Source organism: Stegodyphus dumicola, chromosome 10, assembly GCF_044657685.1.
Source record: "Stegodyphus dumicola isolate Sdum_Otavi_A_Nest chromosome 10, ASM4465768v1".
Taxonomy (NCBI): domain Eukaryota; kingdom Metazoa; phylum Arthropoda; class Arachnida; order Araneae; family Eresidae; genus Stegodyphus; species Stegodyphus dumicola.
In genome coordinates this window covers 168,737,547-168,752,656 of record NC_140777.1, presented here as the reverse complement: position 1 = coordinate 168,752,656, position 15,110 = coordinate 168,737,547, and the positions used below count along the sequence as shown (strand labels likewise).

Here is a 15,110-nt window from a genome sequence, read left to right as displayed (position 1 = left end):
GGGAAAAAAAATTCAGTAATTTGGTTTTCGTTCCTTTAAGAGACACAAACAGTAATTCAATATATTCAATTCAATACAAAACCTTCAATTCCGACGATATAAATATCCGAAATTGTAAAAACTATAAACGTTAACACTGAATACCATAACCAATTTTTGTTCCTGATAATCGTTAAAGAATCTGACATTAACAACTTTACTCATATTATTAAAGTACATTTTTAATCATACAAGTTCAATTTTCTCTATAGTAATAAATAAGGAAAAGTTGTTTTCTAAGAGATGAAAGCAAGTAAACAGAAAGGATTTATTCAAAACTCTGAAATATTATTCCAAAGGCGCAATTACGACGGCAAAGGCCGATTAATTTCGTTTGCGCAATTTGCGTCGATTCACTACAAGCGTTGTTTCACTTTTTTATATTGTTGCCACCGAATGTTATCGCCCTGTATTATATTTAAAGAAATTAAATAATGAACAATCTGCTTTAATATATGTATGTTTCTAGCATTGAGATAAAACAACGGTACCTAGAACATCCAATTTTGAATGACGTAATCCTCCTGCGAATACGGGCATGGAAGCCCAACTTTGAAATTTGGAATTTGTTTTATTATCGATTTCATAATTTGTGAAACTTTAACGAATTTTTGATTAACAAGCTCAAGGATTTCAAAGCGAGCCATGGCAACGTTGTGAAGAAAAAACATTTTTATCTCCAGTGCGCGTGACTGTGTATCGAAAATTCTAAAGATAGGCTCATTTTAGAATTATTTTGCGATATTGCTGTTGAACTGAATTTTATGGCTTAAATTCGAAGAACATGATATTTAATAAATAAAGGTAACACACAAAACATTAAAAGAACTCCCCTTTGGACGTAATTTAAAATCTGAAACCTTTCTGATTTTTTTAATACACATTGTATACGAACGTCTCAAAATTTGGAATTATATCCATTAAAAACTAATGAATTCAGACAGTCATGAATGTTTGATAACATTGGTTTTCATCCTTAGGTAAGAAAATGTTATTATAGGATTATGACTTACTTTTCAGCATTTCCAAATTTCAGGACACAGAGGATACTACAAATTACTAAGACACCGCACACTTTCATTGTATCGACAGTAAACTAAATCCAGAAAATAAAGCACTAAAAATAATTACTGGTTTATAAATCCTTTCTGTTTTACCATTTGTCCTATTTTCTGTAAATCCTTTAAGAATACGAATTTAATTGGCGAATAACAGAGTTTTTGAAGCTTTTAACAAGGAGGGCAGAGAGGATAAAATTGAAACATAAACAATTGTGGCTACGTGAAAGCTGGTGTTCATGTGTTATCCCGAGATAATCATGAGCAATATCAACATTTTTGACACATTATGGTATCAGCTTTTCAAAATCAAGGATTGACGATATGCTGTGATGGTGAAAACCATAATAGTTTTGACCCTGAAATCGTATAATGACATGTATGTGTTCTGAAAAATTCTTCTTATAATCTAAAAAATCTGTATAAGAGTTCTGAAAAATCTTTCAGTATGGGCTATGATTTGATGTATGATTTATGAAGAGTCTTTCGGTATGTGTTATGAGTTCACAAATGGGTTGTCAAGCACTCATTTCAGTCATCAATATTACCATTTGATAGTGTTAAACAATATATTGTTTAACTCTACCGAATTTTGCATGCTACTAGTTTTTAGTGACATTATCGCTTTGCGGGTGATGGGCCCATTATTTCATATAAAAGTATTATTCTCTTCAGAAAAATTAAATTCACTAAGCTTAAGTAAAAGTTTCAGTAATATTTCTATTCTTAGAGCATATTCTAGAATTTCTGTTGGACAGCGGTCACCATTTACGTTTTCAAGGTGAATTTATGGATAGATAGAGTTAATAATACATAAAAAAGAGGATAAAACATAAAAAAGAGATCGGTCGCATTTCACTTTGTGCTTGTATCTGTGTTGGACGGAATTTCTGTTTCATTAAAAATGAAAAAACTTTCACATAGAATTTTATTGAAAACTAAAACATTTTCATTGTGATCGCATAGCAACGGGCACATGTTAAACGATCGGCGGGCGTCATGGTGCCCGCGGGCATAGGGTTGGGAAACCCTGCGTTATAGTGTACATATAACTTCATGCAATTCAATTCTTAAGCTTTTAAAATTTTTTCCTATAAATTTTAATTTTATTTTACGTCTGATTATCTTCTTTTAAGAAATCATGTTTATTTTGACCAGTTTCGCCTATTTTATTATCGTATATTTTTTTCATTTACCATTACTTATCGTTTCCTAAACTGTGAAACAAAGAAAGTAAAATTATATATTCAAGATACTAGTTTATTCTTAAACTCTTCCATTTTGTGATTCTTGAACAAACTCTAAATTAAAGTAAACATTCCAATTACTTAAATAATTATAAAAATCATACATTTATTTGAATGGGAAAAGGAAGGATAATATTTTAGATAAGGTATAATCTTAGGGAATACTTGAGGAAAGCATAACTTAAAGCTCAAAAATAAAAATAAATTATGCTTGGGTCTTTAGAATCTTTCCAGAATAAAAAGGCCTTCTTTTAGTTTCAGCAAGTCTTCTATTCCATCTTATATTTTCTCCTTTTGTTTTTTTAATTAATGACATGGTCGGAAAACTAAGTCTAAAATAGACATCCAAACAGTATATTGAAAGACGAGTGGAAAACTGCAACACGGGGTATTTATGATTCCTACTAGTCCCCTCATCTTTTACTTATTTATTGGAAGTTGCAGTATGATATATTTTTAAATACATATAATTAATTTAAATATTTAATTATAGATGTGTTATTTTCAGTGCTGTTGTTTTGGTAAACATGTTCTGTTTGTCATTCTTAAGCTTTTTAATTATCCCTATCAATCTAATGGATGTTTAACCTAGGTAAGTGCTTGGTTTCTTACGATCTTATGTCAGATCAGAATTATAATCATTGCATCGAAGAACTGTCAAAAATTTGAAAGATGTGTGATGATTAACATCCAAATAATTTGTGAATTTATGATCGCAAAAAAATATATAGAAAACATCCAATATATTTGTGGATTTATGATCAACTTCCAAAATATTTGCAGGCAAAATTATACAGTAGGAGAAACATCCTTATCTAAACATCAAAACTTGACTTCGGAGTCTTTGCTTTCAAATGTCGATAAATCAGTCATAAATGTCGATAGCTTTCAGATATTTTGAGATGTAAAATTGCCTGCCATTTCTCTTTCTTTTATCCAAATTAGTAATAGATTTTCAATTTTGTCAAGAAGAAGCTCTCTGGCATTTAACTTTGACCTAGCAACTTCAGTTACCATAAGTTCTTCTTTCTTAGCTAAAATAGCTCATACCGTAAAATGGTTGGTTTTATATATCCCAGTCTCGCGCGCTGGAGATAAAAGGCTTTTTTTCGTAGTGTTGCTTTGAAATTACTGAGTTTTTTAATCAAAAATTTTTTAAAGTTTAACAAAATATGAAATAGGTAATAAAACAAATTCCGAATTCCAAATTTGGGGTTCCAGATGCCCATATTCGAGTGCAGGACTACGTTATTCAAAATTTGATGTCTCTAGGTAACATTATTTCTTCACAATGCGAGAAACATACATACATTCATGCAGATTCTTCATTATTTAATTTCTCTAAATATAATGCAGGACTCTGATATTTGGTGGCAACAATTTGAAAAGAGCAATAAGGCATTTAGGGGTTCAAATATATCTATATATATATATATAAGGAAGAATCTGTCTGTCTGTGTGAGTGTGCCATTCGTTCGTGCTTCGCATGAGCTAATAGACCCAGGCCTAAGAAATTTGGTACATAGGGTGTATCTAGACAAGAGCCAGTGCACCTCGAAGCGATTTTTTCAAAATTCGAATTTTTTTGAAGAAATCCGTAGTTCGATTCCCGGCGAAAGCATTGCTTATTTTCATCTCTCCGGCTCGAAATGACCTAATGTCTGTACAAACTCATTAAAGTGCTGTTTTGTAAACTTTCTTAAAATTTTCAAATTTCTGCAGGCATTTTCACAATGACTAGATTTGAGATACAATAATTTGCCTTCATAAAGCTGTAATAAGCTTTATCTAAAAGCTTTTGATACATTTTTTACGTCATACTTTGCAGTTAAATATCCACCGCAAAAGTAGGTTCGAATCCGTCATCAAGAAGAATGTTTATGGCAACCGTACCCATCACTACCGCAGTAAACATTCTCGTAGTTGTTTACATTTCTCGTTTCTATCACCGCTTCGTTAGTTTATTTTGTATCAAAGTTTCGAATATGACGAAATACCAAGGACGACCGAAGAAACGTCCAAATATGACCGAAACGTCTAAAGACGAAAAAACTCGCCGATCGCTAATCTCAAATATTAAAATCGAGAGTAAATAACATGAATTTGAAAGGATATAAATTATCCCTTAAATTAAAGAGATGAGAAAAACAGGTAGCTCCCAGTTTTACGAATTAACCAGACTCTGTGCAAAAAAAAAATTATTTGTTTATTGCCAAACAGAGAAAAATTATTATCACAAACTCCCAAAATTAAGCAAATATTCTGTGGTAAATGCTAAACGCAGAAAAAAAATGCGTGGGATATAAGCAGTGAAAATAGATGATGTTGCAATATTTAGAATATGATTTTATCGCCCTTTTGAAGTATGTGAAGAAAATGTAATCAGACTGAATAATGAATCAAAGTAATAATAGTAAATAGAGAGCGTCTTTCTATGCACCGTGATTCACGAACCAGATTCCAGGTTCCGCTAGTCGCCGCAATTGACATGCTAAATGAATGTTATATTCCGATTGTCTTGATGTGTTTGCCCCAGTGGGTGCTTGAAGTAGAGTGATTACTTGGTCAATGAGTCCACGAACACAGGTAGGATGGATACAGCGTGAGTAATTGATACTTAAAACAGTCTTATAACAGTCCTAATCGCTATGCAGATTAACTTGGATAACAATCCTGATAAGAACATATCAAATCATAGTTCATGATCGGGTGTATCACGAGATTTGGATTGAATTCATCCAAAAGTGCTGTAAACAAAATACATTGCAGTGAAATAAATAATAGATAATAGATATAAGATTATATATAATTAGTTGCAGAAGGCAATCCATGAATCTACAGGGTGGTATCATTACAGCGATGACAAACTTTCAGAAGAGACAGACGATGGGAGATCACATAACGATGCAATGTCTGAAACGCTTTCCTGGCACGGAAGTGACGACACAAAACGCAAAAAGGAAGGACATAAACAGTGAGACAAAGCATGTTTTAGAATGTTTAGTATAGCAGAAAACTACAAATAAGAACAAAAATAAACAACGATTGTCGTTAAAAAAGGTGTTCTAAATTACGATCCCGGACCGTGATGCAGGTCTTACTTCTATGGTGCATGGAAGATCTGCATAACGCATGGAAGATGCGTGGCGCACGGTTCCTGAATCGCCGTCCGGGTCGTAATTTCGAACACCTTCCTTGATGATGATCGTTGTCTCTTTATATTGTTTTTGTTGTACTCTGAATAATAAACATGTTTCTCACCCTGTTCGTGTCCATTCTTTCATGACTTTTGTATCGTCAGTACAGCGCCAGGAAAGCGTTTCGGACCATGCATTGCTATGTGATTTCCCATCGTGTAATCTCTCTACTCTATCTCTCTTGAACGTTTGAGATCGCTGTTCTGATACACCCTGTATATATAAATCATACGTTCAGGAGCTACATAGCACAGCGAAAAGAGGTTGGGGTCACATGGGTGGTCACCCACCCCAGTAACTGTATCTGAAGAATGCTGCTGGAATCTGCAGGAATTAAACTATAAAAATAAAATACATGTGTATAATCCCGGCTTTCACTGAGAATGAAGGCTTCATAGGGGTGAAGAGATCTATCTTCGTTGAGTACTTCATAGTGAAAAGTTGGAAAAAAGTTCATTTAGTAACTAAATGAACTTTTTGGAACAATATGGAGGACTCTCGAAGAATTTTTTCTTAGCATTCCTGAGAAAGTTATCCAGTGTATCCAATTTGAAGTCAGAATGTAGATGTACACGATTTTGTTTCAAACAAAATCGTGTACATTAGTTCTGATCCTTAAAATAAGTCTGTTTTTCACAACTTGAAGCTTGTGTATATTCGAAGGAGTAACAGTAGTCCAAGCCGGCGAAACAAAAGTCATCAAGGGTCTAATACTTGAAGTGTAGGTGAGCTTTTTCTTTGAAAGATCAAGCTTTGAGTATTTCCCTGTGATAGGAAGTAGGCCCTTCATGACTTCGATTGCTTTGCTCCTCGAGTGATCAATGCGATGTGACCACATGCTTTTGTCATTAATGAAGATTTCTAGGTAATTAGCCATTGGACAATGGGTACTGGCTCGTTGAAAAGGAAGAGATTTTTCTTTGGCTTTAAATTTCGCTTTTTTCGTCTAACAAGCCAGATCTGTGACTTCTGGCCGTTAATACATAGTTTCCAGTAGCTACACCACTGTTCAGTGCTCGGAATGATGGTTTGCAGGATTTTAATGGCATGATTGACGTTGAATGACTTTACCGTCAAGAAGGTATCTTTATTTAGGAACACCAAAGACAAACTACTAAATATACACAGATATGACGTCACACAAATAAACACTACCGCCACCTGATGGCAAGCTGAGAAAACATAATCACAAACTTACATTTAAAAGTGTGTTCTTATTCTCATTTTGAACGCTGATTTAGTTTAAATAATCAAACAGAAAATTCAAATAAAATACAAATTGTTTTCAAATAAAGCAGCTTGAAACGGCAGGTGAATTGTTAATGGATTTTTTCTTATAATTACGATGTGGGTTTTTCTTTCGTGTGGTTTTTAAACTGCTGTCTGATTAACAGTGAACGTCATCACTTATTTCATGAAGATTAACTAGAAGTGCAAAATATTTTATTATTTATACCGATTTCTTGTTATTTTATAAATTCAATTACGTTCTTCCAAAATATAGTAAAATCTTTTTTAACGGGCACCTAAATAAAGGCACTTTTGAAGATCTAAACTCAAATTCAAAATTTAGGCATATGAGGTAAAACATACAGGGCGTCCACAAAGTCTCTAAATATCTTTAACAGTTTGTTGTTTGGGAATGGAACAACTTACATCCTCGATATCAGTTACACTTTCACAAGCAAGATTCAGAGTTTTTGTGACAAGTGACACGGTTATACATAGTATATACACTTAGACAAAAAAAAAAAAAAAAAAAAAAAAAAAAAAAAAAAAAAAAAGACGCACCACGACGCACCGAGAAGATATAAAGCAAATTGATATGCATACAGGTTTCGACGGAAAATGCAAAATTCTACATTTTGGCTGACAATGAATGAACGGTTGTCGCTACAGCGCATCTGATCTGCGCAACTTGCAGGATAAGAGGAGAAATTACGATTCCAGGTCATAAATTCTTCACGAATTTCATTCCGTGTACTCTGGTAGACAGTAACTGTGCCTCGCATACAGATGCGCGAACGATATGCGCAGATGTCAGAATTTGAGAGGGTCGTGTAGTTGGGCTCAAAGAAGCCGGTTGGTCTTATCGGCGATTAGCTCGACATTTGAGCAGGAGCGATGCCATTATTAGACGATGTTGGCAGCAGTGGTTGAACCATGGCCGCACACAACGTCAAGAAAGAAGCGGTAGGCCTAGAGCAACGACAGAATGTGAAGACCGAGCAATCGTCAGAGCGGCACTCACAACATCGATGCATCATTAACATCGATTGTACGTGCAATTAGTGCATCAGTGACCGCAAGGACCATTCATAGACGGCTCACAGAAAGGGGGATGAGGTCACGGAGCCCCTTGCGCCGACTACCATTGACCTCTGTATACAACGTCAAGCCCGTTTGCAGGTGTGTCAGGCTCATTCGCACTGGAATGTCACTAACTGGAGTAGAATAGTCTTCAGTGATGAGTCCCGCTTTGAACTGAGCCCCGATGACCAGCGAAGGCGAGTCTGGAGACGCCCCGGACAGCGGTGTGATGCCAACCTGACTGTCTTCTAGCAGAGAGGCCGACAACCAGGAGTGATGGTTTGAAGTGCCATTTCATTTCATAGTAGAACCCCTTTGGTTGTCATCCGTCGCAACCTTACAGCACAGCGGTACGTCGACGAAGTTCTAAGGCCCGTTGTGTTGCCCTTCATGTCACGCCACCCACTGGGCTTACATTTCAGCACGATAATGCCCATCACCACACTGCGCATGTTTCTACTGCTTGCCGTAATGCTTGCCGAACATTACCTTGGCCAGCAAGGTCGCTGGATCTTTCTCCTATTGGGCACGTTTGGAGCAATATGCATGTTTGGAGCAGCTCCAACCAGCTCGGGATGTTGACGATCTAACGCGCCAGTTCGACAGAATTTGGCACGATATCCCTCAGAAGGACATCCGGAACTTCTATCAATCGATGCCAAGCCGAATAACTGCTTGCATAAGGGCCAGAGGTGGACAAACGCGTTAGTTACTTTTTCAATTTGTGAAGCTCTAAAACTTCAATAAATCATTCAATTTTCTCAAACTTCAAACTGTACTCATTTGTTTTTCTGTACATGTGCATCACTTCCACCGATTTTCGTTCCATTCGAATAACTCCTTCTTGGTGCGTGTCTTTTTTTTTTTTTTTTTTTTTTTTTTTTTTTTTTGTCTAAGAGTGTATTATACATTTGGCGTGGCATCTGTACGTACGGACAGAAAAAAATGAATTTTTTTGCCAATACGATTGTAAAGTGGATTCAGAAGAGTTTTTTTAACGTCTGGACGTACGTATATATGTATCTGGCATAACTCAAGAACGAGTAGTCGTAGAAAGTTGCAATTTTGTTTTGGGGACTGCTATAACATCCAGTTGTGCTTTTCCCTTTTTCGTTACGATCGGCTGCACCAATTGTATATATATTCCCATTTTGCTCCCTGGCTCGGTGAGCTTAAATTTTTTATTCCTATCTGTTGGTAAATTGTGCATTTTTTGCTTTAAAAGTGTTTCAGTTATGTAGTTTTGATGGGCCGGTTAAAATTTTTATGCCTTTAGTTAATCTGCATGCAATTGTTGTAGAATTATGAACAATTTAAATATTTAAGTGGTGAGTTAAGCCTAACCAACAGCCCTTTGTTTACATTTGAAACTCAGTAGAATAGTGAATTTTGTAAGTTTCTGCATGTTTTTTACTGAGTGGGACCGAAAGTAAACTTTCAGTTTTGTGCACCGAAATATCTGCCTTCTTGCCCGCTGGCCGAATTGCTTGTTTTTGGGTAGAAACTCTAATTTTAATTGTAAAAATTGTTTTTTAACTGTTTTAACTGTATTTGGTTTTTACGCTTTTCTGTATTTTACAATTTTTATTGAAGATGTTTTGAGTTTTTATGTGTTTTTTGCTTTACCGCGAAGTGAGAACTGAATAAATTAAATGCGAAATACATCTCTAGTGAAATTCGAGGAAGTAAGTTGAAATGAAATGTAGCAAAAAGTGTGTGTAATTTAATAGGCCATACAAAGAAGTCGTGTGGTGTCCACATCAGATATTTTTTAATTCGTATTGCAAATGTCTGCCACCAAGAACGATCAGTTTGTTAATCTTTCGACTTTTTCAGGCTAAAGTGTTTTAATACTGAAAAGTTCGAAGTCTTCGGTAACAAATCTCAGGTAAAAAAGTAGATGTTTGGAAATTTTTAAGAGAAATCTTTGAAGTAAATTCTAAATCTATTACTGTTCTTGAATTCTGGAATGATTTTTTAGATCGATGTATTAAAGCCAATTTCTTTGGTAATTAACAGTAAACCTCAGTGCAGCGTTTAATAAATAAACAATACAGTTTAATTATAACTACCGTATTGAAATCAATCCAGTTAATAAAATTTTATATCGTGTGAATCATGTAAGATGCCGCGCAAGCCAAGTTCGAATAATATTATTTTTAGGAAACAAATAAAACCTTCAGGAAACTTCTCAACGTGTCTCTAAATTTATTTCTAACCAGAAGCAATTTTTACGTGCTAAAATAATCTATTGGAGGGAATGCGTCCTGGTGGTTTAACATGTAAATAACATTATATTTGAGTTGGAGCATAAGGCGCCAAAGGGAAGCCAAGCTTCAAGAAGAAGAAATTTAATCTATCAGATAAACTTCATGTCAGTAGCGTGTGTGTGTGTGTGATTATGGCAAAGCCTCGAGGGCTATCTGCCTAAGAGGAGGGATGCCTTCGTGGAGGACTTTCTAAGGGAAACTGGCTCGTATACACGTTACACATGGGGAAAACCACGAAAACACCCATGCAGCCAGCCCGTTCGCGGGATTCGAACCTCGGACCGAACTACCAGACATGTCAGTAGCAGTGTGCGATCTCTTGTTTGAAACCGCTAATTGCTTAAAACTTTTCGAAGTCTTTATTGATTGTATTAAGTTAGAATAGAAGAGGAAATATGGAGAAGGAAATAGGGCTACAGTTTAATCCCAGCAGCAGCAAGGAAGGGGAGCTGGATGGTTGGTCGAAAGAGATTGAAGAATTTAATGAAGATCTTCTTCCTTTTTTGTATGAACATTGCGAGTTGTCAGATGATGAACGCACGTGTTTAACCAGTGACAAGACATTTATCGAAACAGTTGCGAAGGCAGTCCTGTTGATGACCATTTTTTTGAAAAATACCTTCAATGAAGAACTGACTCACATGGATGAAAGATTCTTGAAATTTGCAAATTGTTTTGAAACGTGTTTTAGAAAGTTCTGTATTAACTTAGAATATTCCGATTGTTTTTATGCCCTTCTTGTCAATTATTCTTTTATGTTATATATGATTTACTTTTGTAATGAAAGTAGTTAGGCAACTTGTGTGTTTGATAACATTAGAAATTCGTACAAATATGCCAGAAATGTCTTCGAAGAAATTATGCGTGATAGGTTTTTTGAAAATGGTGGATGGAAAAAGCTGAATGAAGTTGCCGAACCTCTGTCTCTTTATTACGAGAACAGAATGAACGACATAAAAGTTCCTCATGAAGAAAAGCTAGATTTTGTTCTCGAATATGTTCCCGAAACTGGATCACATGCAGAAATTACAACGGAAGAAACTTCATCTGCCAACGAAGGTTCAGATGATGATAATGCTTCCAGTATAAAATTAAAGAAATTTCGTCTAAAAAAAATTAAAGGAGTACTTGCGAGAAATCTAAAATTTGTCGTAAGTACAGAGCATTTTGATTCAGAATCAAAAAACGTCGAGGAAGCTAATTCTCCATACTCCTCAACTGGAGCATTTCAAGAGCACGACTCGCACAGCTCAAACCTCGAAATACTTATCAAAAGAGATGATTTATTAGGTGATAGCGGTAATTTATTAGAGTTTCAGAAGCTGGAGGAAGAAACTAGTTTTGAGTTTTCCGAAGGACAAAATTTACCAAACGATTCTTCCCCGAAACCGGAGTTACGGAATCCGCGTCTCCCAAAAACTAAATTTGCTCCTAAAAGGAAGGGAAAATATAATCCTAGAATCTAGGAAACAGCAAATGGGAAAGTTTAGTTTTAAAAACAATATTCATGAAACTGAACTGAAGACCAACACTTTTAGTGCACATTAAGGCTAATCTTTGGAATATGGTAACAGGTAGTTTGGCGATATTTTGGCAAGGCGATAAAGGTTACTAGCTAGGACTTTAGCTGTGTACATAGATAAAGTCAAGAGTGTGCGCAATGCCATTTTTGTGCAATTCTGGGATTTTTTTTAAGTGAAAATAGGTCGACATGTACATGGATACCGTGTATGTGGAATTCTTAAAAATTTGCGATTCTGCACTTTCTCCCAATTTCGCACCTAATCTTCGTCATGATTAAGCACTTTTGTTCCATAAAAGTTCTAGCATAAGCGTAATTCGGCTAGCAAATTGTTGGAAAAAAATGTTGAGTTAAAAAGAAAAAAAAAAAAAATCCTTTACTTCGTGAAATCAAAATGGCGTCCAAACAAAAACTACCAGGTTACTGTAGCAGGGTTGGTCGCCAAATTTTTGCCAAAAAATCGCCAAGTTACCATAATTCAATGGTTAACCCACATTAATATGTATTCTTAAAGATGGGACTGAATTTATGTTATATACGTGAAGCTGTGTACGTAATGTAAACTGACCATATCTGAAGTCTTTTCTTCAAAAGTACATTTACTGATTTCCTGAAATTCTTAAGATTTTCTTTTACATAAATTTTACACAATTTTCTTCGGCACGCCTGGTTATATCTAGTTATATTTTTATCTAAAATTTCTGTTATAGAAAAACTTTTTAGAATGTAATGTAGGTACTAAAGTGCAAAGTTTTGTTTTACTGTGTAAACATTTTTATGCCATATACGATAGACGTGGTGATATTTTAAATCATTGTTTAAATAAAAATACTAAAGCTAACTGAAATATGATGCTGATTTAATTCAACTCTATTTAAAATTAAGTATTTCCTTCTAAAAGTACTGATTTGCATTACAATGAAAAGTGCGACTTTGGGTTTTTTTAACAATTCACATATGTACACGCTAGTATTTTACTGGTTTTAAGAACAAAAATGTTTTATTAAGAAATGCTTAATGAAAGTATCACAAAAAATATAACTTTGCAAAATTTGAAATATTCTGGTTATGTTTAGAACATAGGTTTTTCATCAAAAGTCTTAAAATTTTGCTTTTTATTCGTGAGTTAAATTTCTCAAATTGCAGCATAAAAAAACTAACATATTTGAATTTATCAAAACACAAAATGCAAAGATTTAAATAAATTAATGCATAATTTTCGTGAATAAATTTAAATGCATTGCTTCGGTCGGACAAATTTTTCTTTCGGAAAATTTATCTAAAAATAATTGAAAGAGTAATTTTAACTGTAAATTATATCGCTGAGGAATTTTCCGTGTAAGTTGCAATAAAATTAATTTTTTTATTCAAATCTTATAGCAGTTACTTTATGGAAGAAGAAATTGGTTTTCGACTATAGAAATTTTATAAAACTGAATTATCCGTAATCCAATAAACCACACAAAAAATCTGAATTAAAAAAAAAAAAAAACCTATCGAACTCTTCTGTTAAACTAGACCTTTTTTGTGTTAAAGAAATCATGCTTATTAGGATCTTTAATATAATTATACTAACCACGTAAGCATGCGGTAAGAAAAAGTCTACCATTTTCTTTTCAACTTTTATTAAAGCTTAAATATTAAAATGTCCACTTGATTCATTCTGTAGCTGAAAATATTAAGCTAATATCATTTATCCGGGGAACAAAGGTCTTTGAAAATGTAACATCATTCCTTATGCTTGCCTAACAGTAGTGTGAATGTAAGATCTTTTGAAGATTGATTTCAGTTAAGCTAGTACCGTCTCGTAACAGGCGACCTTTATGGCTTCTCGCATGTGAAATGTGGATATGAGCCAGTTTTCATTGGAAAGTCTTTCTTGTTTGTAACCATTTCTATAGACAACCAGCTTTAACTTAATTTAACTTTAAATATACTTACTAGTTTTCACGTTCGATATGAATAACTGAAACATATAAATAAGTTTATTTGACTTCTAAGACATTTTGAAATTTATATTTAGCCAAAAAATGCAGCCTGAATTTGGCAGAGGTTCTTAACGAAACTATGTATATAAAGCGAGTTCAGAAAAAGTGCCTTTTCTTCAGCAAAAAATTTTTTTTTTCCTGAAGACGAGGAATCTGTAACAAATCGCCCATGCAATTGGTAGAATTTTATTTCAAATCTATGCTACACTTTTTCTCGTCCAATTTAAAATTTTGCGTTCTTCCGATGTGGAAGTTCTGAAGTTTCATTTGAATGGTTTCTCAATGATTCTTATAAGCTTTAGATGTCAATTTTTGACAGATGTTATTATTAATGAAATTTTTAAACTAAAAATGTGTGATTACAAACATTCTAAACTCAAAAAATTAGATTTGGAAAGTTTAGCACGTTTTTAGATGTATGTAATTCAAAATATGAAACGCAGTTTCTCTTTAGTCATGTTTTTAACTCGTAGAACGGGGCCTACCAGCAGCTGAGCGGTAATGTAGCTAAATACTGGTAGTTCGTTTCCGTGCATAAGCGTTTTCATCGTTTTTCCATGTGTAACATGTATACTAGCTAGTTTCCCTTAGAAAATCCTCCACGAAGAAATTGTGATAAGGCCGCATAAAGGAAGAAGGAACTGAAGATTAATATGGACAAAGATGTCTCAAGAGCATAAGATCAATATTATTATTTAACTTCCGAATACGTTTTCAATAGTTGTTACGTTAAATTGTTTTAAAAATAATATTAATATGTTAGCATTGTTTCAAACTCAGGCTCGAGAGCCACATATTGCTCTCGCACGAAAAATGTAGAGATTTTTGAATTTGTTTTAAAGAGAAAGGGATAGGTTTTTCTCTTGTTGATTGTATGTAGCTTTTTTTTTTTTTTTTTTTTCGGGGGGGGGTTCAATAAAATTTTCTTTAGAGTTTTCATCATTAGATTTCATCATTCCATCATTAGAGTTTTCATTGGAGTTCAACACCACACCGTTGAAGCATTAACCCCCACAGCCCAGCATCCTTTCCCTTAGGCAGATAGCTCTCGAGATTTTGCTGTAATCACATAAGCCAAAGCATACTCATAGAAAGACTCTTAGAGCTTGACAGTACATTAGGCAAAACGCACATTTTTCTATTAAACATACGCGGAAGTTGCAGGAAATACCTACGAGTATAAGTTTATAGCATAGAGAAAAAGGCTTTTAACTAACCAGCTTAAAATGTTCAAGCGAAATTGTCTCAAAGTTGCATTATTTTACGTACGCACCGCTATAATAAATACACAGAACTATAAATTTTGATATAGAAATTAAGATTTTTCTTTTTTTCTCATTATTGTGCTGATAATCTTCGTCATAACTTCTTCGTCATAGCTAATGAGGATAATCTTCGTCAGTAATGCGTGATCTGAATTTCTGGTTTTACTCGTCGCTGAAAATTTATCAGAGTTCATAAATTTTAATTCTGTAATTA

General features: G+C 34.3%; 1 protein-coding gene across 1 annotated transcript in view; it reads right to left on the bottom strand.

The window, feature by feature from the left end:
• LOC118203483 (dorsal-ventral patterning tolloid-like protein 1) overlaps window positions 1–1,275 on the bottom strand; it is a 54,635-nt gene extending 53,360 nt beyond the window's left edge. Inside the window, exon 1 of the mRNA XM_085826123.1 lies at window positions 1,053–1,275. Within this exon, the coding sequence (XP_085682249.1) occupies window positions 1,053–1,120 (68 nt within the window). The 5' untranslated portion in view covers window positions 1,121–1,275. The remainder of the gene's footprint in view (window positions 1–1,052) is intronic.
• Window positions 1,276–15,110: the final 13,835 nt, after the last annotated feature.